This window comes from Nycticebus coucang, chromosome 14, assembly GCF_027406575.1.
Source record: "Nycticebus coucang isolate mNycCou1 chromosome 14, mNycCou1.pri, whole genome shotgun sequence".
Classification (NCBI taxonomy): Eukaryota; Metazoa; Chordata; class Mammalia; order Primates; family Lorisidae; genus Nycticebus; species Nycticebus coucang.
This window is the reverse complement of record NC_069793.1, coordinates 2,017,220-2,042,178: the sequence shown is the minus strand read 5'-3', so window position 1 is coordinate 2,042,178 and position 24,959 is coordinate 2,017,220. Positions and strand designations below refer to the sequence as shown.

General features: G+C 60.6%; 2 protein-coding genes across 7 annotated transcripts in view; one reads left to right on the top strand and one right to left on the bottom strand.

Moving 5' to 3' along the window:
* Positions 1-20,688, top strand: part of TRPM5 (transient receptor potential cation channel subfamily M member 5) — a 29,873-nt gene extending 9,185 nt beyond the window's left edge. Inside the window, exons 2-24 of one of the 6 annotated variants that reach the window (XM_053560812.1) lie at positions 5,673-5,731; positions 5,855-5,981; positions 6,378-6,558; positions 7,362-7,528; positions 8,024-8,207; positions 9,466-9,530; positions 9,677-9,868; positions 10,166-10,268; positions 11,282-11,400; positions 11,846-12,193; positions 12,263-12,403; positions 12,473-12,596; positions 13,022-13,167; positions 13,578-13,690; positions 13,884-13,976; positions 14,095-14,353; positions 15,022-15,140; positions 15,320-15,452; positions 15,654-15,828; positions 18,352-18,505; positions 18,869-19,047; positions 19,330-19,462; positions 20,008-20,688. In XM_053560812.1, coding sequence (XP_053416787.1) covers positions 5,673-5,731; positions 5,855-5,981; positions 6,378-6,558; positions 7,362-7,528; positions 8,024-8,207; positions 9,466-9,530; positions 9,677-9,868; positions 10,166-10,268; positions 11,282-11,400; positions 11,846-12,193; positions 12,263-12,403; positions 12,473-12,596; positions 13,022-13,167; positions 13,578-13,690; positions 13,884-13,976; positions 14,095-14,353; positions 15,022-15,140; positions 15,320-15,452; positions 15,654-15,828; positions 18,352-18,505; positions 18,869-19,047; positions 19,330-19,462; positions 20,008-20,206 — 3,513 coding nt within the window. In that variant the 3' untranslated portion in view covers positions 20,207-20,688. Of the gene's footprint in view, positions 1-5,672; positions 5,732-5,854; positions 5,982-6,377; positions 6,559-7,361; positions 7,529-8,023; positions 8,208-9,465; positions 9,531-9,676; positions 9,869-10,165; positions 10,269-11,281; positions 11,401-11,845; positions 12,197-12,262; positions 12,404-12,472; positions 12,597-13,021; positions 13,168-13,577; positions 13,691-13,883; positions 13,977-14,094; positions 14,354-15,021; positions 15,141-15,319; positions 15,453-15,653; positions 15,829-18,351; positions 18,506-18,868; positions 19,463-19,802 lie in introns of all 6 variants that reach the window. The other 5 variants (XM_053560810.1, XM_053560808.1, XM_053560807.1 and 2 more) reach the window with 5 other exon arrangements.
* A 1,104-nt stretch (positions 20,689-21,792) lies between these two features.
* Positions 21,793-24,521, bottom strand: TSSC4 (tumor suppressing subtransferable candidate 4). The gene is made up of 4 exons (XM_053560745.1): positions 24,357-24,521; positions 23,639-23,813; positions 23,231-23,377; positions 21,793-23,097 (listed from the first exon to the last, which is right to left on the bottom strand). The coding sequence occupies exon 4, from the start codon at positions 23,072-23,074 to the stop codon at positions 22,082-22,084; it is 993 nt and encodes a 330-aa protein (XP_053416720.1). The 5' UTR covers positions 23,075-23,097; positions 23,231-23,377; positions 23,639-23,813; positions 24,357-24,521; the 3' UTR covers positions 21,793-22,081.
* Between the last annotated feature and the right edge of the window lie 438 nt (positions 24,522-24,959).

The following is a 24,959-nucleotide window of genomic DNA, read 5'->3' as shown; positions in this document are numbered from 1 at the left end:
TCTTCACCACCACAGCTGGGTGCCCAGGTCAGCCCAGAGGCCCCCTGCTCACCAAGCAGGGGTGGCCAGGGGACAGGTCTTGCCACTGGCTCTTCCTGTCTGAGGGGCTCTGGGCCCTGACCCTCCCCATGAGTCTGGGCCTTATGTGATCCAAAGGATGTGCTGTCCCCTCTCTGAGTGGTGGCTTATCTCCTGTGAGACCCATGAGAGGAAGGTCAGTGGGCTATGAGGCTTTCTTCAAATCAAACACTGTGTTGCCCCTGAGATGTACCCAAGGAAGGGGCTTCCCGTGGTGACAGGTTGGAGCCAGCCCTCAGCCCCTCCTTGGGTGATAGTGCACATGGGTGGGGCAGGTACCAACAAGCCCTAGTCCAGTATCTGCTCTGTCTGCCCAGGAACCTGCTCCCCCAAAACCACCACCTCCCCGAGACACCCCCATACCTGCCCCCGTGGCAGCTCTACGTGGACACACGGCTGGAACCCGCCTCATTGATGCACTTGTCATTCATTCATTCACAGCCACACTGAGCACACTGGGCTGGGGTGTTCTGGGCCCTGGGGTCGGCCGGGGACATCCCGGCCACGGTCCCACGCCGGAAGCAGACACAGATAAGAAAACAAGTGAGAGGTCACTTCAGAGGGCGAGGCTTCCTGAAACACAGCACCAGCTCATGGGGAGAGAGACCAAGGGAGGTATCTCTGCCCACCTGAGCTGGGCCACGGGTCTCTGAGGAAGGATGAGGCAGCTGAGAGCTCAAGGAGAAAGACACCAGCAGTAGGAGCCCTGGGGAAGGGTGCTCCTGGCAGGGCAGCAGAAGCAAAGGCACCAATACCTGTCTGGGCTTTCTTGTCAGGGTATTAGGGAGCCATGGAAGGTTATAGTCAGGGGAAAGCATGAACTGGTACTGGACTAGAGGTGGCTGGAGAGGGGCTGTTGCCGTTGCTCTTCATTAGGTGCCCAGGAGACAGAAGAGGCCTTTGGGGAGAGGCAGGACCAGGAGAGAGCAAGGACTGTGCCCCAACCCTATAAGCGCAGAGGGTCTGTGAGGACCCTGCACTCTCCACATAGCCCCAGTGGAGCTGGCCCTGAGCTATGGGGTGGGTGTGAGCTCAGGATCAGCCTCTCCATCTCAGAACTGGGCCCTCATGGTTTCAGGCCTTGAGGCTTGTGGGGTCCCAGCCCTGTAGCCCCATGTACCTAGAGCCACGACCTGGGGCTCCTGACAGCCTGTTCTCTTCTCGGGGGTGGGAGTGGGGGTGGGGGTGTCTGGCCATGCTAGGGACTAGGGTCTGTGCCCAACCCAGCTCACAGGGGGCTGGCTACTCCCGCCTAGAGCAAAGTCACCAGCTTCCACCCCACAGCCCTGAACAGCCACTGCAGCTGCCACCAGCATGGTCACCAACTCTGCCTGTGGTACAGGGGCGCCCTCTGGTGGCCAATGGGGCCAGACACGTGAGGTCGCCAGAGTCCCAGAGAGCAGGTCTAGGACACTGTCCCTTGACCCTTCTGGGTTATACAGAGGGATCCTTGGGGGTCTCCTAGGGGAGGGAGCAACAGAAACACGGTTGAGGCTCTGTTCTTGTGTCTCCCTCAGCCTCCCAGAAGCTGGGTTGTTACGGTCCCCACTTTGCAGACCGAAACAGGCCCAGAGTGATTAAGGATCTCGACAGACATGTGGGACTGGAGCCCTGTGCAGGATTCCAGAAGGCATGCTATGTCCACTAGCACCCTGTCCTGCCCCAGAGGCAGGGGCAGTCCTCACGCAGCACCTGAGGTGCTGACTGCCTAACCATGCTGTGTGGCTCTCCAGAACAGACCACACACTGTGGGGACAGTCCCTCTGGTTACCTGTCCACAGGACAGGTGGGCCCAGCACCCTAGTGTAAGATGTGTATTCTCGGGGCAGCTCCCATCCCCACTTTCTGGGGAAACCAAGGCCAAGAACTCTGTCTAATCACATGTTAGAGAGTGACCCTCACTAGACTCAGCCCTAGGTGTCAGGCACCCTGCAGGCAGGGCCCACAGAGGTGTTATAATAACAGCCACCTAGGTGCTGGGCAGCCCCCACCCTCAGACTGAATGTGCCTCAGAGACTACAGGGGGACATTTGTGCCCTGAAGTTTGGGTGGGGCCTGTGTTTGTTCACGGCCAGCTTCTCGGGGCTCACATTGGCTGCCCAGGTTCCAGTCCTGACGGTGGGGAGCAGGAGGAGGAGCCCAAGTGCTGGGATCACTGGCACACCCGATGCAGGACAGACGGCTGCCCTATTCCTTGGCCAGCAGCCGAATGTCAGGGTGCTGCAGAGAAGGCTCACAGGTAGGGCCCCCATGCCACCGCCAGCGCCCAGGACATGTCCCTCCTGCCCAGGGCAGCAAGGGCAGGTGGCCAGGAGGGGCTTAGGGAGCAGGAGACGTGGTGGGGGAAGAGTCTCCCCTTCGTCTTGGGACTGTGGGTGAGGTGGAGGCATTCTGGAAGGGGATGTCCAGTAATAGAGGAGGGTCTGGGCAGGAAGGCTCCAGGAAAGGCAGGTGGGACTGTGGGAGGGAACCTGGGGGTGCTGAGTTACTTTGTAACCACTGTTGCTCCTTCCTGACCTGCGTCCCCCACACCTAACTCAGAGAGATGGGGCGTCCTCATGGGGACCAGGGACACAGTGCAACTTCATGCCTGCTACGTGCAGGGACTCTGATACCTTCTCCCCATTAGCTCCCATCTTCCTGAATATCAGAAATAAGGCTGGCCCAGAAAGTCTAAGGGACCTGCCCAAAGTCACACAGCTGGGGAGATGATTTGGGCTGGGACCCCAGGACCTGGGCACCCAGATCTGCCCCATCCTGGGCCCTTCCTGCGCCAGGAACCCATGTTCAACTCAGGCTGTTTCCAGGGTGGCCTCCAGATGGAGGGTGCCCCTGCTACCCCAGGGCCCAAGTGTCTGCCTTGGTTCTGCTTCTTGGGACATCTGGGACAGGATTCTTGCCAGGGGTCATGTGGACCCCCTCTGCCCATGGCTCCCCCTCCCCTCCAGAGACATGAAGGGGGAGTCCTTAAAGACCTGGGTACCTGCCTATGCAAATCCTGGGTCTGTTTGCATATCACGCCCAAGAGCCCATTTGCCTGGCGCCTGGCACCTGCCCCACGCCTCAGGGCCACACCCTGGGCACAATGTGAGGGGTGGTAGCTGTGACCCCAGGGAAGGCAAGGCTGCTCCATACTGCCACTCTGCTTCCGGGGGCCCAGCCATCCCCTCTTGTTAGTGAAGAAAGAGGCAATGTGGCCGTAGGGGGCCAGGGCCCTGCTGGCAGCCGGCTGGTACCTCCAAGAGCCGCTGTTCCTTCTGGGGGCTGTGGCAGAAGGGAGACCCCTCTGAGCCCAGGCAAAGATGCTCACTGGGGTCCGGGTCTTACGGAGAAGAGAAATTTCAAGGCAAGGTCCTCATTGGCTTCCCCACTGGGGATTGAGGGGATAAGAAAGAGGTTCATCTCTAGGCTGAGGCTTGTGGGATGGGGAAGGTGTCAGTGATGTCCAGTGCAGCCCCATCCCCTAGGCCGAGGGTCACAGCTCGCCTCAGACACCCTAACCCTCACCCTCCATCCCTGCTGCAGGGATATGGCCAGATGTGGTGAGCGATGACCCTACTGGGTGGCCAGGTATGACAGGGCCTTGGCAGGAGTGAGGCCTGGCCTGAGACGAGCTGACAGGCCTACGCCCCTCGCCCCAGCATGGCAAGCAGCTCCCACCTTGCTGCACACGCTGTGCTGAGTAGTGTCCCCACAGGGACCATGGGAACCTCAGAATGTGACCTTTTTTGGGAATACGGTCTTTGCGGGTGATCTGCAAAGATGGCCCTCTGGGCAGCCCTGGCATAATGGTTGGTTCCTCACGAGCTGAGGAAAGAGAGTCACATGCTGGGAGGCCACGTGACAGCACAGGCAGTGATGCCTGGAGCCACCAGAAGCCAGTGGAGAGAAGGGGGTGCTCCCTGAGAGATTTTGGGGGGAGCACGGCCCTGCCCACACTTTGATTTGGGGTATGTGGGTACCACAGCTGTGAGAGAATCTGTTGTTCCCAGCTCCCCAGTTTGAGGTCCTTTGTCCTGGCAGCCAGAGGACACCAGCAGACTGCCATGTCTTGTACTCCCCATCCCTGAGGCCTCAGCCAGGGCTGGTCTTCAGACTCCAGTTTTTAAAACTGAAAACATCCAGCCGTCTCCTCTGGGGCCATATTCAAATCTGTGCTCTGTGGTGGTGGGGATGGAGGTGGAGGGGCAGGGAAGGAGTTTTGCATTGTCACCAGGTGCCAGGCTGTCAGGTAGAGAGAGCACGGAAGGCTCCTGCCCGAGCTGGGCAGTTGTGCTGGACCTGGCCCAGACCTCACACTGGTACCCACTTGCTGCCCGCCTGCTGGGTCAACAAAGGCTTGAGTGTCCTGGGGTTGCAGGAACAAATGGCCACATGCTGGGTATCCTAAAACAACAGGAATTTATTCTCAGGGGTCTGGAAGGCTGTTGGGAGGACCCTTCACTCTGACTGCACCTCCGTCTCCATGTGGCTCTTTTCCCCATGTCCTTACATGGCCTTCCCTCTGTGTGTCTGTGTCCAAATGTCCCCTTTTTATAAGGACAGCAGCCATGGCTCAGGGTCTACCCACTCAGCAAGGCCTCACCTTAACTTATACCTCAATCACCTCTGCAAGACCCTATATCCAAAGAAAGTCACAGGTGCCAGGTGCTAGGACTTGGATACATCATTTGTGGGACACAGTCACTGTGCTAACTCCACAGGCACAATGGGGAGGGCCTTAGCTCCGCCCCTGCCCCTAGCTGGGCTCCCCATTCTGCCCAGGGCACCCTGCCCCCTCCCTGTGCACAGGTATGGACTTCTCCAGGAAACAGAGGTTTTCCAAAGGGCCCATTCTCCTCTCACGAAGAGCCCATCTGTGGCTGGCACTGCCCAGGGCGCCTAGGGACAGCTCTTGGAGTGAAAGGACAGGGTAGGGCAGGACATAGGTCAGGAGCATAGGGAAAATAGCAATGTGGAAGCAGGAGGTGCAGGTTACCCCAGGGTGGCTGGGAACCCATGGGATTCATCCTGCCCAAGCGAGGCCACCCCCCTCCCGGTTTTCAGAGGCACAGATTAGAGGGAAGCAGGCCCCGGGCCCTAGTGTTCAGCCAAGGCCCGTGCCAGGCAGCCAGGAGGTGTTGGAGAGTGGGCCAAGGGTTGCTGGGGCCTGAGGGGCTGCATCCCTCTTCGCATGGGCCAGGCTGCAGCCTGCCAGCCCTTGGGTCCCTGCCATAGAGAGTAGGGCTGCGATGCCCAACCTCCTGGCGCTGAGAGGTTGTGTGAGCCCGGAGAGGCAAGGGTGAGGGCCCTGGGCGGCCTCTTCTCCCTCCACTTGCTGAAGCAGGAACTCAGTGGGAAGAGCCTGGAGGTATCTCTGCAGATGCTGTGTGAGCCAGCAGGGCCTCCCCTCTGGGCTCCTGGGCCACCGGGCAAGGGGCGGGGGGGTGGGCTGCTCCTCCTCCACCTGTCTCCCCAGGCTCCTTGCACCTGAGCTGGGTGTACCAGCCTCACATCTCACCTGCCAGCCCTGCACACCCTGAGTGTCCTGGGGGTGGGTAGACTTAGAGGCCAGAAGACCACAAGGTCCCTACTAAGTCTTTTGAGGTTTCCAGGACAACCCCGGCAAGAGCATTCAGAGAAAAGTGGACAGGTGTGGCCAGCTTGGGCTGGGGTGAGTAGTGGAGGGGTGTGGCAGACATTCCTGGGGTGGGAGAGGGAGTCCTGGGGGGCTGCAGAGAGGGAGGTGGGGATCAATTAGCCTCTCCTGACTCAGGGGTCAGCTGTGTCTCCACAGAGAAGCTGCCATGCAGGACGCCCAGGGCTCCTGTCCCAGCAGTCTCAGGGATGCTGCAGGTGGGCGGAGGCCAGGCCTGCACCGGGGAGAGATCAACTTCGGAGGGTCTGGGAAGAAGCGAGGCAAGGTAGGGGCAGCCCCTGGTCCTACCTGATGCCCAGTCTGCCCAGATCCCCTGCGTCCCCAGAGGCTGAGTACTCTCACTCTCCCTGGGCTCTGCTCCCTCAGGGTCCACGTGCAGAGCCTCAAATGGCAGAAATCAGAGCTGAGTGCCTCTGGCTACAGTTCCCACCTCTGCAATAACTGAAGCCTTCCAGGTTCACCTGGAAGGTCTGGGAGGTCTTCTTAGTACAGGTCCCCAGGAGGAGTTGGGGCTGCCTGGGCCATGTAGCAGGTCAAGGCAGGACCAGCCCTGTTCCAGAAAGGTCTCGGGGCAGGGGGGCCTCTCCCCTCCTGCTGCCCCATCCCCAGGGCCCAGTAGCCCCATGTCTGTACCCTGAGCCCGCAGCTCCCTGCCCTGCAGTTTGTGAAGGTGCCAAGCGATGTGGCCCCCTCCGTGCTGTTCGACCTGCTGCTGACTGAGTGGCACCTGCCGGCCCCCAACCTGGTGGTGTCCCTGGTGGGAGAGGAGCGGCCTTTGGCCATGAAGTCCTGGCTGCGGGATGTGCTGCGCAAGGGGCTGGTGAAGGCAGCTCAGAGCACAGGTGAAGCCCTGCCTTGAGCTACAGCATGAGCCGGCCCTGGTGGCCCCTGGACCTACCTCTCTACCCTGCCCACACTTTGCCCTCACCCCCTGCACCCTTGCACCTTGCCACACCTTGCCACACCAGTCCTGGACCCTGCCCACATCCCACAGCACCTCACCTGCACTCCAGCTGCACTCTGCCCCAGCCCCTTATAGTTGAAGCAACTCTTCTTGGGGACACCACCAAGGACTACCATTCGGTCCTAGGTCACCCTCTGAGCAGAGGCTTATGGCTCTCTTAGAGCCCACAGGTCTGCAGGTAGGGCCCGTCACCCCAGCCTCTCTTTGGGGAGCAACCTGGCCAGCCAGTTCTGAGGTTCAGGGCTCCATTTGAAGGAAGGCTGTGCCTACAGAAAGCCCAATAGAGGATGTGGGGTTTCTGAATCTGTTACCACAGGAATGATTGTAGCATAGAAAAAAAAAATTCCCAAACCAGACGTGGACCAAAGGCTTTGTGATTTGGTAAGATGTTCCTGGATTCTGGTCCAATATGGGCTACTGGACAAGGCTGGATAAAGTGGACATCTCTGTCCACTGCCCTGCAGATGGCAGCAGAAGCCTGGGGGCTGGTTCCCTTCGGGCCAGGGCAGGGTGCTACTTCACCAGGCCTGGGGACCTGGGCTTGGGCCCAGCCAGTCTTGAGCTGCTGAGTGGCCTTGTGAGGTGCCTTCTCTGGCCACTGATGGGCCTGAGGGGTCCAGGTCAGCCGGACAGTCCCCGGGGGGCTGCCTGGCACAAGTGTTCCTTCTTCCATCCCCACAGGTGCCTGGATCCTAACTAGTGCCCTCCGTGTGGGCCTAGCCTGGCATGTTGGGCAGGCTGTGCGTGACCACTCGCTGGCCAGCACATCAACCAGGGCCCGTGTGGTTGCCATCGGCATTGCCTCTCTGGGCCGCGTTCTGCACCGCCGGCTCCTGGAGGATGCTCCGGTGAGAGTCTGGCTCTGAGTGCTATGACTGCTGGGGCAGGGTAGGCCTGGGAAGCAGGAGGGGCCATGGACAAAGTAGCCCCTGCTCTTGGGGATCACGGTCACAGCTCAGGGGGTGTCACGGGGTGGAGCCGGACTCTGAGGACTGAGGTCTCAGGGGAGGCACTGGGAGGACAGGCCTGGACACATGGACAGGGGGAGCCCAGTGCGTGTCCTACAGGTGGTGGCATCACTCAGAGAACTGTAGGTTGGGGGTCTGGCTTGGTCCTCCTCCCACCATTTTCCAGGGTCTGTCCCAGGCTGTGCAGGCCCAGTGGCCCTGAAGAGTCTGGAAGGAGGAGCTCCCTGCAGCCCTGGCTGTCTCCCCGCCCAGCCTACCTCTGACTGACTGGGAGGCCCTGGGCCCCAGCAGCGTCCGAGGGGTGGGGAAACAGGGACCTCAGGCATGGCAGGGAGGATCCTGAGGGCTCTGCCTCATCTCTCCACCTGAGCACAGGAGGACGCCCCCGTCCAGTACCCTGCGGAGGACGGTGGCAGCCAGGGCCCCCTCTGTCCCCTGGATAGCAACCTTTCCCACTTTGTCCTGGTGGAGCCCAGCCCTCCCGGGGTGGGGGACGGACTAATGGGGCTGCGGCTGCGACTGGAGGAGCACATCTCGGAGCAGAGAACAGGCTATGGGGGTGAGTACCACCCTGGCTGCCGGGGGAAGCTGCCAGTGGCTACCTGCCCCTGCCTCAGAACCTGGAGGGATAAAGGGATCCGGCATATGGGTGGGAATTGGGGAGGGCTCACCAGGGTGTGTGGGAAAGCACCTTCTAGGCAGAAGGCACCCACCATGCCTAAGCTTTTTGATCTGGGCCCTGGGAGGAAGAGCTGTCTAGGCAGGGACAGGAGAGGGGATGCAGTTGGGCACAGTGGCCCTGGACAGAGCGCGACATTCCCATCAGGCAGAAGAGCAGCCTGTTTTCACCGGGGCTCCCCCGAGCCAGAGGCTCTAGGCTTTGAAAAGCAACAAGAGATCTGTATGTTACAAGAGGTCCCTTTTCCTTCTGCAGGCCCTGAGGTACACTGCCAGCAGGGGGCAGCGTGCCCAAGAAATGGGCTCCGCAGTGCTCAGGGGTGGGTTTGAAAGCTGAATTTACTAAGAAAATACTGGTGTGTAAATAATGTTTATAAACAAAGTGTATAATTGTTTACAACACTTATGAACAAGAGGAACTATTTATAAACAAAACATGCAATTCCTTCGCAAGGCCAACTGCACACTCTTTAAAAATGAAAACATAAAGTTGTGTCTACTCCATCGCCATGTAGGTGGAATGTCTGGCTAGGCCTGGCTGACCCCTGCTGGCCTGGGCTCCATTTTGGCCAAACCCCTTCTCTGGGTGATTCTGTGATTTTCTGGGTTTGCCACCTCCTGTTCACTCGCGGAAGACCAGGGCAGTTCCAGGGGCCTCACACATGGGCGTCTCTGAGTCCAGCTTCTGTTTGGTGGAGAATCTTGCACACGCACACACACACCCTGGAGCTCTTTGGTCTGCTCAGTGCATTTCCCGAGATCTGCAGCGGCTGGCCCACCAGAGCGGCCCGTGACGGTGGGAAGGCCTCCTCTGGACTGCCAGTGGCATCCTGAAGGGCGTCTGGCACCTGATGTGCGGCCAGAGGGCCGCAGGTCTCGTTTCATTTATATTGCTTTATGTCTAAATAGCCGTGTGCTGCCCCTGCCGTGGGGCTACCACACCAGACAGTGCAGATGTGGAATTGACGTCCTTGCCTCCCAGGCACCCCAGGGGCTTGTAACAAGTGGACCCTTGGTGAGCCCCTGCCCAGGAATTGTGGCAGACTGGGGCTCTGAGCTCTGGATCCAGGCCTCATGAGAAAGGCCCTAGCCCCTCTCCACTCCTATCCCACTGACCTCACAGGGTGCCCTGTCCACAGGCACCGGCAGCATCGAGATCCCTGTCCTATGCCTACTGGTCAATGGCGACCCCAGCACCCTGGAGGTAGGGATGAGGAAGCAGGGTGGGGGCCTGGTGGGAGCCCCCAGCTGCCCAAAGCCTCCTGGAGGGTGTGACGGGGTTGCCTATCATATGCACCCAGAAGTCACCTGGGCTGACTTGGAACCACTGTCCCCTCCCTACCCACGCAGAGGATTTCCCAGGCTGTGGAGCAGGCTGCCCCGTGGCTGATCCTGGCAGGCTCAGGGGGTGTTGCTGATGTGCTCGCTGCCCTAGTGAGCCAGCCCCACCCGCTGGTGCCCCAGGTGGCCGAGAAGCAGTTTAAAGAGAAATTCCCTAGTGAGCGTTTCTCCTGGGAGGATGTCATGCGTTGGACCCAGCTGGTATGCACTGCCTGACCCTTCCCTTTGTTCTCCCAGGCCGTCCTCCCAGGTGTCATTGCTCCCAGTGCAGCCTCCGTGTCCCCCACGCCAGCTGCCAAGCCCCCACCATCACTCTTGCTTTGGGCTTTTGTGGTGCGGGTGTCCACTCTGCTCTGTGGGTAACTCTGAGCCCAGATGTGGAGGGAACGTACAGGGCTGCTGCTGGCACTCGCTCCTCAGGGGCTGTCCTGGCTCTGTACCCACTCTGTGCACCTGGCTGGCTGTGGGTGACGCTCAGGGCCCTGGCTCTGTGCCCAGCTGCAGAACATCGCTGCACACCCACATCTGCTCACCGTGTATGACTTCGAGCAGGAGGGCTCCGAGGAGCTGGACACTGTCATCCTTAAGGCACTGGTGAAAGGTGAGGGCCAAGCCGGGTTTAGCACCTGGTGGCATCTGCACTCTGAGCCACCTGGGGTGTGGCGGCTGGGCCATTGTTTCACCATAATTTAAAAACCTTTAATGTGTTCAATTCAGCGGTTTTAGTATATTTGTGAGGTGGTGCCACCGTCGTGACATCTAATCCCAGAATATTTGTCACCCTGCAAAGAGAGCCTGGGCTGATCGGCACTCACGCCCCATGGCCCCAGCCCCTGGCACCCACCATTCACTTTCCATCCCTATGGCCACACTGGTTATGTGGAATCACAAATGGACACGCCTTCCACATCCTGCTCCTTCACCCAGCATTGTGTTTCTAAGGTTCATCCGTGTTGTAGCCTGTGTCAGGGCCTCTATCCTTTTTTAAGGCCAAATAATGCTGAACAGCATGGACAGACAATCTGTCCTCCTGTGCTCAGCTGTGGGGAACTCGATCAGCATCTGATGTGCTTTCTTTGGGGGAGGAACATGTGCCGAGGGCTGGCCACTGGCAGCTGGACCCAGGCCCAGAATGGGGTGGCATGGCTAGTGCTGAGAGTGGGGGACACACTTGAGGGGCTCTCTGGATGGTGGGCACTTCTGGATTAGTAACACTCTGTGCAGGAACCCCTCCTGGCTTCCCCTGAGTCAGCAGGTCCCCACCATAGTCTCATGGTGCCCAAGGTTGCAGGGTCCAAGGCCTACGGTCTCCACTCAGGGGTCTGGAGAGGACAGTGGTCCTACAGTACCACGTTGTGGCTAGCTGCCCTCCCTGTGGAGGAGACATGACCAACCTGACCCCCTGCACCAGCATGGGATGGGGCCTCAGGCCTGGGTGTTCCCTGGGTCCCCTCATCACCACCAAACGAGGTGCCTCCTGTGGAAGCAGACAGGCTGCCCTGTCCCATCTGGTGTGAAGGAGCCAAGCTCTGGTGTCTGTGCATCTAATCTTCAGAGTGCTGTGCCCAGCTCTGTGGGGCCCTTATTCACCACCCCTGCCTGCTCTGCCCACAGCCTGCAAGAGCCACAGCCAAGAGGCACAGGACTACCTGGATGAGCTCAAGCTGGCTGTGGCCTGGGACCGTGTGGATGTCGCCAAGAGCGAGATCTTCAATGGGGACGTGGAATGGAAGGTGCCCCCCTACCCTGCCTGCCCAGCTGGCCCGTGGCTGCCACCTGAGCCCTGATTCTGGCCAGCATAGGGCATGACCCTGCTGAGGGCCCAGTGCAGGCAATGTCCTAAGGGCTGTTGGCTGCCTGCCCCAGCCCAGCTGTCCCAAGGTGGGAGCATGAGGTGGCCACGGCACTGCTGGGCTTTGGCCTCACTCACTGGCCAGGCTGCATGAAGTGCTTTGGGCTATCCTTGGCGCCCCCCAGACTGCCGGGGCCCACCTGCACTTGCCATGGCTCAGGATCACAGGCTGGGAGCCCAGACTGGAGTCGGGGGGCCTGGCCCTGGGCAGAGAGCCCCGGGCTCCCTTTGTGCTCTTCTCCCTTGGTGCCACCCCTTTCCCACTGGCTCCCACTCACTGTCGCTGTCTCCCCCTCCCTGGGTTGTGTCCCCCCACGGCTGTCCAGTCCTGTGACCTGGAGGAAGTGATGATGGATGCCCTGGTCAGCAACAAGCCTGAGTTTGTGCGTCTCTTCGTGGACAATGGGGCCGACATGGCTGACTTCCTGACCTACGGGCGGCTGCAGCAGCTCTACCGCTCCGTATCCCCCAAGAGCCTGCTCTTCGACCTGCTGCAGCGCAAGCACGAGGAGGGTCGCCGGACACTAGCTGGGCTGGGTGCCCAGCCGGTCCGGGACCCTCCTGCTGGACCACCCACCTTCTCCCTACACGAGGTCTCCCGTGTGCTCAAGGACTTCTTGCGAGACGCCTGCCGCGGCCTCTACCAGGACGGCGGGCCAGGGGGCCAGAGCAAGGTGGTAAGCAGGGTCTGGGCAAGGGGCCAGGGCCAGGCCGTGCTGGAGGCTGACAGCTATGTCCTTCAGGAGAGGGGGCCTGCTAAACGGCCCACAGGCCAGAAGTGGCTGCTGGACCTCAACCAGAGGAGTGAGAACCCCTGGAGGGACCTGTTTCTGTGGGCAGTGCTCCAGAACCACCACGAGATGGCCACCTACTTCTGGGCCATGGTGAGTGGTGGCCATGACCCCCAGTCATGGTGGTGGGAGGTGTGCAGCTCCTGAGACCTAGTCTCCTAGGGCCAGGAGGGTGTGGCAGCTGCTCTGGCTGCTTGCAAAATCCTCAAGGAGATGTCTCACCTGGAGCCGGAGGCTGCAGTGGCTCAGGCCATGCGTAAGGCCAAGTACGAGCAGCTGGCCCTCGGTGAGTATGCCAAGTGGTCAGCTGGGGGAAGAGGCGATGCAGGGACTGCCTGTCCATGCTGCGTGACCCAGTGTGACCTTGGTTGTCCCTTTGCAGAACAGGACCAGAGGGATAGCCCCTTCTGGGTGGAGGGCCCTCAAATCCTAAGCATTAGGGACAACTGGGCACATGGTGAAGACGACACCCCTCAGGCCCCTGGACATGTACCAGGCCCTGCTGCTGGGGACATTCAGGGTGACAGAGCCTCCCCAGGTCCTAGTGGTGAAGGAGGCCCAGAGCAGGCTGGGCAGGGGTTGTCAGTAGCCTGTAGTGCAGAAGGCCAGGCTGGCCCCTTGGGAAGTGGATGCAGGCTCCAGGCAGAGGCGAGAGGCTGGGGGCAGGTGCAGCACGTGACCCACCCCAGCAGCCAGGGCCTCTCTGGGCAGACCTCTTTTCTGAGTGCTACAGCAACAGCGAGGACCACGCCTTTGCCCTGCTGGTGCGCCGGAACCGCTGCTGGAGCAGGACCACCTGTCTGCACCTGGCCACCGAGGCTGACACCAAGGCCTTCTTTGCCCACGATGGAGTGCAGGTGAGCGACTGGCTGAGCAAGACCATGGTCACTCTGGTTCAGGGTTGAATCCTTGAGGAGGGGTGACGGGCTAAATGCGAGGGCAAGCAGGGCCCAGGCACGATGACCACCCAGCCTGTAGCCTCTGGCTCCCACGTGCCTACCTTTTAAGGGGAGGGCGGGCTCCTCAACTGGGCATGCTTGCCCTGCACAGCCCTTCCTGCCCCCAGGGAGGATTCACTCCACAGCGACTCCCATCTTTCTGTGACTGGCTTCTTCATGCTGACTTCCATGCCGGCAGGGAGGGCTGCTGGGGAGGTTTGGTAGGGGCATCTTCAGCTCACCTCGAGGAGCAGGTGGCATGTGCCAGGTGTGGGGACGGGCACTCCTGGAGTGGAGATTGGAGGCAAGTGGGCATGTCTCTGTTTCAGGCCTTCCTGACCAAGATCTGGTGGGGTGACATGGCCAGAGGCACACCCATCCTGCGGCTGCTGGGTGCCTTCTTTTGCCCCCCCCTTATCTACACCAACCTCATCACCTTCAGGTAGGTCAGGCCTGCCGGAGCCATGGGGAAGGTGCTGGGTGCTGCCGGCCACATGTCTCTGGGTCCCCCTGAGTCCAAAATCCCTGTGGGCCCCACTACCCACAGCCTGTACATGCAGCTGGGCACTTTAGCCTCTGTCCTTCTCAGTGCTGGGTGCCTTCCTGAGGGCCCTGAGCATCCCATGTGCTCACAGTGAGGAGGCCCCTCTGAGGACAGGTCCAGAGGACCTGGAGGAGTTGGACAACCTGGGCACGGAGAGGAGCCTACTGTGTGGCCCAGGCAGCCGGTGAGGGCCAAAGGGGCCAGGCAGGATGGTGGCCAGTGAGTGGTGGCTGGGAGGCCAGACCCTGGTGGGGTGTCTGCTGGGGTCTGGCCTCACCACTGTGGCCTCCTTTATGACCCAGGGTGGAGGAGTTGGTGGAGGCACCAAAGGCTCAGGGTGACCGAGGCCGGCACATGGCCTTCCTGCTCACACGCTGGCAGAAGTTCTGGGGTGCTCCCGTGACCGTGTTTCTGGGGAATGTGGTCATGTACTTCGCCTTCCTCTTCCTGTTCACCTACGTCCTGCTGGTGGATTTCAGGCCACCTCCCCAGGGGCCATCAGGGCCTGAGGTCATGCTTTACTTCTGGGTCTTCACACTGGTGCTGGAGGAGATTCGGCAGGTCAGTGGCCAGATAACCAAGTTCCCACCACTCTGTAGCTCCAGGCTATAAGGCTCAGCATGTCCTGCCTTTGCAGGGCAGTGGCTCCTCATCTTCAGAATGAGAACAGCATCACCAGAGCCTTGATTCTGGTCACAGACTGAGCTCTTATCCAAGCTCCACTTCATACTGAGCCTTGATCTCAGCTCCTCCTAGACTAGACCCTGATCCTAGCTCTATTCCAGACCAAGCCTTGACCCCAGCTCCACTCTAGACTGAGCCCTGATTCCAGCTTCACTCAAGACCGAGCCCTCATCCTAGCTCCAGATTCTCAGCTCCACTGCAAACTGAGCCCTGATCCCACTCCAGACAGCATAACCATTGTATCTCTAATCAGCGTCTGAACCCTGACCCACATCATAGACCAAGTCCAGAGACTGAATATAAATAATCCCGGACCCTGGTCACAGAGAACATTGACTGTAGCTTTTGTCCCCAGACACAGCCATGGAACATCTTCTATTGACACCCCCAGTCCTACTCATAGACTTATCCTGGTCACAGATGGTACCCAGATCCTCTGGCAGACTGAGTCTTGATCCTTACAAGTGCCTGGGTCTGTCACGGCTGTCTCCAGTGAGGTGGGCCCAGGTGGCTGGCAGCTGACTCTCTGCCTCCTTCTTTGACAGGGCTTCTTCACGGATGAGGACACACACCTGCTGAAGAAGCTCACATTGTACATGGAGGACAACTGGAATAAGTGTGACATGGTGGCCATCTTCCTGTTCATCATTGGTGTCACCTGCAGGTCTGTGGGGTGCAGAGGCCCTGTCCTCAGGCAGGCTCGCAGGCAGGGATCCTGATGAGGCCAGAGTTCTTGGCTCGGCCCTGGCACCTGCCGTTTGGCCAGTGTGTTGTGTGTCCTCAGGGAGTCCTCTTCCCGTCTCTGGGCTCCAGCAGCCCTTTCCAGCCTGTAATCCCCCCCAGGATGCTGCCCTCGGTGTTTGAGGCTGGCCGCTCAGTCCTGGCCATAGACTTCATGGTGTTCACACTCCGGCTCATCCACATCTTTGCCATACACAAGCAGCTGGGCCCCAAGATCATTATCGTGGAGCGCATGGTGAGCCCACTGTCTCCCTGGGGGTGTGAGCCCTGCTCACTGACCCACCAATGAGGGGGTGGGTCCCAATCACTGTACCCCCAGTGGGGGGAGAGCCCTTGCTCACTGTCCCCCACAATGGGGGTAAGCCCAAATCACTGTACCCCCACTGTATGGTAAGCCCCTCTGCTAAAGGCTCTCTCCCTGCCCTGCCCCATGGAGATGAAGGACGTCTTCTTCTTCCTCTTCTTCCTGAGCGTGTGGCTGGTGGCCTACGGCGTGACCACCCAGGCATTGCTGCACCCGCACGACAGCCGCCTCGAGTGGGTCTTCCGCCGTGTGCTCTACCGGCCCTACCTGCAGATCTTTGGGCAGATCCCACTGGATGAGATTGATGGTCTGTATCCAGCTGGGTGGGCGTGGGGCGCGGGGACCCCTGGCACGACCAAAGCCAATCCAGTTTTCCAAGCCCATGGATATGTGGCTCTCTAGGGAGGCCTGTCAGGGTCACAGGAGACCCCAGCCTGTAGCTGAGACAGGAGAAGTCCCTGAGCCCAGACCCAGGGACAGGGTCGGCTCCAGACACTGAGCCTTCGAGCTTAGGAATGGGGACACAGGAGACCTTGTGAGGCAGCAGGGGCTGGGCAGGCACTATGGGCACAGAGCAGGGAGGTCCTGGGGTGACCACTGCCTGGTGTCTGGGTCCCTCCTGTAGGGCCCCGCATAGCCAGGGTCCCTGTTACCCACCCACTGAGGCCCCTCCGGGAGGCCTTCCCCCTGTGTGTGCACTGCCTGTGCTCTCGGGTGTGTGAGGCCTGTCTGGCCATGGGTATCCCCAGCTGGCTGCACCTGGTGGGGTCTAGTTGGGGCTCCAGGAACTTTTCATGATGAAGGTGTTTGGGGGGCAAAGCCACCCGGCCATGGAGGTCTCAGTGGTGATGTGGCCTGTGCAGCCATAGGTGGCTGGGACTCAGCATAACCTAGAGAGGGCAGCTCCTGGGGAGTGGGCTGCAAGGCCCGACTGCCCCTTCTCCAGGGCAGCGCTCACCCTGTGAGGAACACTTGCTAATGGGCTGATCCAAAGCTGGAAGCAAACATGGGCCCCTAGGGGGCCAGAGACAGGCTAGGGGATGACAGTGCCATCGGGGAATCACCTCTTAATTGGGCCATTCCCCCCTTGGGGAATTCCCCCTCCTTCGGCTGTTTTTGTAGCAACCCTCTGTGATCTTGGCCTTTGCACATCAGTTTTCCTGGCCCTGTGCTCTCCACCTTCCTCCTCAGCCTGCACTGCCTGAGCTCCTGGGGCCTCTGGCCAGGGCAGGGCTGGGGCCCTGTCCCTAGGGCTGTGTCACTGCCCTGGCCAGATCCAGCCATGAGGAGACAGGCCTGGTCATAGCCTGATTCTCCCCTGGATGACCTCCCACCTCCCTGAAGGCCCAGAGCTGCAGCAGGCGAGTCCTGCAGTCCTTCTCCATTTCACCTCCCTCCTTTCACCTCACCGCCCCTGCTGTCTGAGTACATTATAGTGTTGGGTGAAGAATTGGTCACCAACCTGGGCTGGGAAGAAAACTGAGGCTCTGGTGGCTCCCCCACTGCCTGCAGGTCCTCCCCCAGGGCAGCCCCTGCCCTCCCACTCTGCACCATGCCAGGCTGCAGCCTGGGTCAGCCAGGCTGTGATGGGAGCTTGTTCTTTTGGGCTCTACGACCAGAGACATTTAATTTCCATCCCAGCCTGGCGGCACCTTCCCAAATCCCAAAGTGGAGGGCTCACGGGCCTCATTAGTGTGGGGCCAAGTCTATCAGGCCAGCCGGGCCCACCTCTCCAGGTGCGGGGAGGAAGCGGCAGGACAAGGCCTGGTATGCTGTGGCCACTGGCCCCACACACACTCAATAACTCACATGTGGACCAGCACAGCCTGCGTTTGGGAGAAGCAGCAAAACTGCAGGAAATAGGCCCTGCTGCCAACACACGTGAGCAGAGGCCAGACATGGGTACACACAGGTGGACCCTGAGAGACAGAGCGGAGGGACAGGCACAAAGACGTGCTCACATGAGCACTACTGTGCTACCTGCAGCCCATACAGGGACATGGGCACCCACATGCAGAGTCCCGCACACAGGCTGGCACATGGTCAGGCAATGGCAGGTGAGCAAGTGCCCTTTTGGATGAAGCAGAGAATCAGAGTGGCTGGAGGGGCTCCTTGACCTCTGGCTGAGATGCCCTGAGCACCCAGGGCCAAGAGGGTCTGCACACTGATCCCAATTGCCATCTGCCCTAAGGGGCTGGAGTGGTGACCTGTAGGCCACTCAGGGATGCTAGAGCCGGCCCCCAGGGTATCCTGAGGGAGTTCAGCATTGCCTGGAGAATGTTCTTCAGACTGGACGGGCTCAGGGCAAGCTCTGTGCCCCTGTAGTCTTTTGGTTCTGGAAAGTTGCCTTGGGAAGTTGTCAGACTCACTCTCCAGCTTGGAGCTGTGACAGGCATTAGTGCTGTAAAGGCTCTGAGAAGTCCTGTAGCAAGGACACCAGTGTCCCTCGGCCAGCTCTCCCCAAACATGCTTGAAGATAGAGCCTTTTGTTGGGGGGTGGAGAAACCAGTAGCAACTGTCCCATGAGTCCTCCCACCCCCACCTTCCATCCCCAAAATGGTCTTGGCTGTGACCCCAGGCCCTGGTCAAAGCCCAGCAGAAGGGGTAAGGTGGCCCTATGACTACCATCTTGTTTCCCTGGAGTGGCATTTTTCCTGACAGGGCTTTCAGGGCTAAAACTCAGATGATCTCAGGTAAAAGAGGACAGCAGGTCACTCCATTAAAGCCCTTTCGCCTGGTTGGTCTAGACCCCAGGACCAAGCTCTGGGGTCTCAGTCCGTTGCCTGAGGCTGCGCTGACCTGGCCCCACTGGTGGCCCCTTACCTTTTAGAGGCCCGTGTGAACTGCTCCACACACCCCCTGTTGCTGGAGCGCTCGCCCTCCTGCCCCAACCTCTACGCCAACTGGCTGGTCATCATACTGCTGGTCACCTTCCTGCTGGTCACCAACGTGCTGCTCATGAACCTGCTCATTGCCATGTTCAGGTGTCCCTCGTCCCTCCACCCTCAAGTAGAGAAGCCTGACATGCAGGGGCGTCCCAAACACGCCTTTCTGCCCAGCCATGTCCCCTGGCCTGGTCCTGATAGCAGATGGGAGAGGCCCACCCTATTCCCAGAAAGTGGGGCTGGGGTCTTGGAGGGTGGGGGCTGGGTGATGTGTCGGGAGCCCCAGGCTTGTCCAGCAGAGTGGGGTGGGGGCACAGGGGACAGCAGAGGACCCCACAGTGGACCCTGGGATACACTCAGAAGCAATCACCGAAGGGGGTGCTGGGCCTGGTTTCTGAGGGGCGCCTGGCATTCAGGTGGTGGGGGAGGCAGGTAGGTGAGGAACTTGGCCGCTGTCCCCAGCTACACGTTCCAGGTGGTGCAGGGCAACGCGGACATGTTCTGGAAGTTCCAGCGCTACCACCTGATTGTAGAGTACCATGAGCGGCCTGCCCTGGCCCCGCCCTTCATCTTGCTCAGCCACCTGAGCCTGCTGCTTCGCGGGGCCCTCAGGAAGGCGCAGCACAAGCGGGAGCACCTGGGTGAGGGGGGAGGCTGGGCGAGGCCATCCCAGGGACGTGGGCAGGTCAGAGAGGCCTGGGCTCTTCCTTGGCCCTGCCGCCCTTGGTTGGGCTCCATCCAGGCTGACCGAAGCCCCAGGGGCCAGGCCCAGAGGGGCCAACAGGCTCCCTGTGGCCTGCACATCCCTGCATGGGACCTGTCCTTCCCTGGCTATCTTGCACCCTGCCCTGAGGCCAGGCCTGGCTCAGCCACCTCAGCCCACGTGGCACCAGCAAAACTTGCTCCTGCTCTGGCATTCCCAGAGCGAGAACTGCCAGACCCCCTAGACCAGAAGATTGTCACCTGGGAGACGGTTCAGAAGGAAAATTTCCTGAGCAAGGTGGAGAAGAGGCGGCGGGACAGCGAGGGGGAGGTGCTGCGGAAAACAGCCCACAGGTGTGGGGTGTGGTGGGTGACACGCCCATGCACCTCTGCCCTGGAGGCAAAGGGACCCAGGTGCACCTCTGGCCATTGGTGGCTCTGAGTGGTGGCACCAGCTGTAGCTTTGGTCAAGCTGGCGGGTGACCCATGGGGTCGGGGTGGGGAGTACCTGTAACTTAATTGAAGAGGTGTCCTCAGGTGCCAGTCACAGTGGCCCTGAGCTTGGAAACTGAGGCTGAGGTGGGCAGGGCTCTACTAGGGACTTGCCTGCCCTGTGGTTAGGGACTGTGGGCCTCTAAACCTGGTGTCCTTCCTGCTGTGGGTCTCATGAGTGACACTGGACCTCTCCTCTCAGGCCCCCAACCTTGCTTCACCCTGTCCTGGTGTGACATGGGCAGGGACGGCACCCCAGCCCTGCCAAGAGGGTGCAGAAGTGCTCAGTACTATAGACCAGGCTGTACCCCGAGAAGTCCTGGGTGCCACCAGAGTGGTGATTGGGGGGATGGTGTGGGGGAGGATGGGGACACCATCAGCAGACTGCACTTCTGATTCTGCCACAGAGTGGACTTTGTTGCCAAGTATCTCGGAGGGCTGAGAGAGCAAGAAAAGCGGATCAAGAGTCTGGAATTGCAGGCAAGTGGCAAGGACATTTGCTCTGCTCCCCTTCCAGCAGGCAGGAGGTGCCCATGGGGCCTGCCTACAGCTCCAAACTCAGGCCAAGTCTGGATGGAAATGGGCACCCCTGGGCACAAACCCTAGTGGAGGGGTCCAGTGGGACTTGGGCCTATCCCTACGCCAAGTCACGTGAGATCACAGTCACCCCTCACTGTCCACTCTGCACACAGTAGAGGAGTCATGGTGCAGCAGGTCTTGGTAGGGGTGGGAGCAGGTGGAGGGTACCCATCCTCTGCTGTTCTGTGAGCCCAGGGCTTGCCTTGGTTTCCCTGGACCCTTCACCCTCTTCCAGATCAACTATTGCACGGTGCTCCTGTCCTCCATGGCTGATACACTGGCCCAGGGCAGCGTCCCTTGGAGTAAGCCGGTCTGGGGAATGTGGGAGTACGGGTGGGCCTGGGCAATAACCCACAGCCAGCTGGCCATGCTATGTGCCCTGTCACCCTGCCCTTCCCCTGGGCCTGGGAGATGCCTGCTGGCCATCATTGGGGGCAGTGCAGGTGCCCTCTCCTTGGTGCATAGAGCTGGTTCACTCAGTCTCCAGGGGTGGTGCCTGGCCTGGTACACCCTGCTGGGCATTACCCCTCAGCAAGCAGGGCCCCCAGCCCCAAGGACCCACAAAGCTAGGTTTGCTCTGGGCCACCTAGCCTTTCCCCACCTCTGGGCCCACCCTGGCTGGGCCCCCAATAGCTAAGGGGCCTTCATTCCTAGCAGGCTCAGAGAACTCTGCTGGTGGGAGCCAGCAGGGCACTGCTGACCACAGATGGGGCCCTGGTGGCAGGGAGCACTCCCAGGCTGGCTGGCTGCCCTCAGATTCCTAAGTTGCTCAGCCCTACTTCTCAGCTGGTCACCTTGGACCTCTACTCACCTCCAGTGGGCAGTGGCCCCCACAGCCTTGTCACAGACCAGCCCTTTCTGAACATCTCCACAAAAAACCTCATTGTCCCACCTGACACCTCCCTGGGGGACCCAGGAGGCAAAGCAGTATCTTGGCACAGCCTCCCTGCCATCAGCAAACATGTGCCCCTGGGCCTGAGACGGGCACCTCCTGCCCAGACTGGGCAGCTGCTCATGGGCCCACCCCCACCCTATTTGTGTTACCCCATAAGAAACAAATGCTTTTTTGAAATGCTAGTGGCTAAAATTCTTGCCCTTTAAGACCCCATCTCAGTTCTTCTGGGGGCGCAGATGACCAGTCCCAGAAAGCAGCTGCTTGTCTGGTCACTCCCAGTCCCTCTGTCCTGCAGCTGGTACAAGTGCTGGTGCCACCCTGGGCTGTCACAGGGGCCACCTCTCCCACGGAGCCTGTATAACACTGCAGCCCTGGGGTGGCTAAGATATATGGGTCACTGAGCATTAGTAAACACCCAGGGAAGGGACAGGGCTTACCTACCAGAGCCTTCCCTGGCCACCTGCTCACCTCTACAGTGGTCCACAACGGGCCCACCAAGGGGAAGGGCTGGGCAGCTGGGGTAGTGAGCTTCTCTACCTCTTGCTCTGTTACATGGGTCCTTCTGGGTAATCTGTGGGGCATGAATAGAGGGGGCAGCTGACGTCCACAAAGCAATCCAGTCCCAGGTCACAGGATCACCTGTAGGAATAGGGTAACTGATGGGGGTGGGGGAGACAAGTCCCCCAGCTGCAGGACGCAGAGTCAACACACACGTAACTTGAGGAAGCACTAAAATCTTTATTGTACCCCCTGCCCAGACACCAAGGGAGACAGGGCCCCAGTGTCCCCCCACCTGAGTCTTAGCCAAGTCTTTGTTCCACTGAAGATGGTGTTCAGAGCGCCAACCAGGGCTGCTGCCACCACCTGTAGGCCACCCCTGGCTTCCTCCCCAAGGTGATGGGTCTGTCCACTCTGGCTGGGCAGTGGCTCTGGCTGTCCCTCTGATCCCAGCCCTGTAGGCAGCTTAGCTGGGAGGGCAGACCATAGCAGGGCCCAGGTCTCCCCTCTCAGATCTCAGTGCCTGGGCCCTCGGGGCTGCTGTCCTTGTTCCGGAAGTGGTCTCTACTTCGCTTCTTGCTGCCATGGAAGCCAACAGTCTCTACCAGTGGCAGGGCGGGCGCTGACCCACTGTCAGCAGCCCCAGCAGGTGGTACCACCTCCTGCAGGCCCCCAAGGGTGCTCCACTCTTCAGCCTCAGGGCTCCCAGGCCCAGCCAAATGGGCCAGCTCCACAGGGCCCTCTCCACTGGCAGGGGTAGGGTTCCCAGAGATGCCCCTGCCCGGCTCTGCCCCCTTTCTTAGGACCCTCTTCCTCTCCGGTCTGGCCTCACCACCTCGGGCTGGTTTGGTGTAGACAACTCTCCCTTCCCCACAGCTGGAGGGATCCTGGTTGAAGGAGGGTTCATAGTGAGTGGAGACAGCCCGGTGCCGGGAGCCCAGGAATGCCAGGGCAGCAGCCTGATTGCTCTGCTCACTGGCCTCAGCCACGTCTCCCAGGCTATACTTGGTCCAGCGCTCAGGGTGCGCCACGTAGTCGGGGACACGGGACACTCTTGAGGGAGCAGGACTCTGATGGGCCCCACCCAGGTCTCCTACTGATGGATGACCTGAGGCTGCCAGGGGCTGCCTGAAGCTCCCACTATCACTCAGGCTGGTGCGGGCCACAGAGGGTGGCACCTGCCTGGCTGCCCCCTCTAGGCAGTCAAAGATGTCGTGGCTGCGCTGTGAGAAGGTGGAGCTTGTGCCTCTCAGGTAGAAGGGCTGGGCCGTGGCTGTGTGGAAGCCAGTGGGGCGTGAGGGCAACTCATCAGGGCCTGAGTCCTCTTGGGCCTCCCCAGGAAGTCCCTCTGGGGACAGAACCTCCACCTCGGCACCACCAGGCAGGCTGAGGTCCGAGTCCGAGTCACTGAGGGAGACTGTGTCGGAAAGCAGGGCGTCATACTCTGTCTCTCCCTTGCCCTCCAAGCCAGAGGATGGCTCTTCTGTCCCAGCCTCAGCCATGTATCCCCAGCACCACACCACACCTAGACCAAAACAGAAGTTTGTTTCTAAAGCAAGAGCAGCATTTAGAATAAGTTCCTGAGCAGGGGCAGGTGGTCAGCCCTGTCCCACAGAGAGCCAGGCCCCACCCCCATGCTCCAAAAGCCTTCCTCTCACCTCCAGTCTGCTGGGCAGGCGCCTGTGGTGGGCACCGGAGGGCTAGTGGACAGCGGGTTGGGTAGAGCCCTGATGAAGGTTCTCAGTGGCGAAGGTGTGGTCCTCTCAGTCCCAGGAGCCCCGAGGCAGGGCTCTGCTAGGCTGCACCTGGGGGGCGGGAGAACCAACCATCAGACCAGAGTGGGAGTGCACAAATAAGGCAACAGGACCCAAGGGACCCAAGCATGAGTCTGTGGAGCCCCCAATACAGGTTAGGATCAACAGCAAGAACTTCTCACTTGTTGTGTCATTTAATCAAGACAAAGCTGCCCAGATAAACTTGGAGCCACTAAGTGGCCAGCCAAGGCTTGAACCCAGGGCCGAGAACAGCCTCTGCGCTATTCCACCCGTCATTTACAAGCCACTTACTGCCAGGTGCAGGGAGTGCTCCACCAAGACGGGCCCGTCCTGGTCCATGGGGAGGAGAGTGGCCGTCGTCTACTGGGAGATCCCTGGGAACTCCAGACAACACTGCAGCTCAGTCCTTGGCACCTGAAGGTCCAGCTCTCAGGAAAGCGGAGGCCCACGAGCACCTAGAGCAGCCCTGCCATGCAGAGGCAAGTGCCACAGCTCCTGGGACAAACGTGGCGGCCCTTTTTCTGCAGCACCCACTACCCCGGCCTTTTCCAGCCGTGTGAGGACACCCGGCGCCCTGGCGCTTGTTTGCCTCGGCACCAGCCTTCCCTGCCTAAGTGACCATGACCAAGAATGCGACACGGCGCCCTCCACCAGGCCTCCCGCCGGGCGCTACCCTCCTCACCGAAGGGACCGCATGGGCAGAGAAAGGAGACGCCCAGCACGCCCCAGCGCCACGTCCAGAACGGGCAGGGCTGGGGAAGTACCCGCCCAGGTCACGCTGCCATCACAGGCGCAGCCGGAGCCCCCGTGCCCGGAAAGGCCGCACCGGTAGAAGCGGCAGCGCGGGAGTGAGTTGCGGCGCCTCGGCGCCCCGGGCCTTCCGTCTGCGCTGGGCAGCGGGGCCGAGCCCCCCTCCCGCCAAAGCCCAGTGGCGCTCCGGGCCGCGACCGGCACCAGGACCGGACAGCAGACTTCCCGGGGGCCTCGGCGCCGCCCGCCCCCCACACACCTGTCGCCTCCGCCTGTCCAAACGCCGGCGCGGTCCTCCAGCACAGCGACTGCTCCCGAGCGCGAGGAATCACACACACCCAACGCGGTACGCGCGCGCAGCCCACCCCCGAAGCCGCGAAGTTCCAGGGGAGAAGCCCCCTCCAGGCAGGAAGGGGCGAGGCGGGCTGCGGCTCCCAGAATGCTCCGGGGCCAACGGCCCGCGGCACGGGCTTCCTGCGGCTCCAGCGCCGCCTGCCGGAGCCCGCGAAGACTGCGGCTGCCACAGGCAGGAAGTGCGTCATTGCGCATAGAGGAAGTGAAGCCGTTCCGGGGCACTTCCGGTCCTGGACGGAAGCAGCTGCTGACGCTTCCCCTGTGTCCCGTTAGTTCCCGGAAGCGGGATGGCTGGAAGCTCTTTAGTGGGCGGCCCCAGTCCATCGGAGTCGGCAGTTCCGCTCCGCACTAGCCCGGTACCCTGTAGTCTCTCTGAGGCCAGTCCGAGGCGAGGACGCGGGCCGCATGAGACGGCCTCCTTGTTCGCCCGCCGGGCCGACGCTTCTCCCGAGGAACTTACTTGGCTCGGCCGCTCTTTTTTTTTTACGTGGAGTGTTGCCCTCGGAAA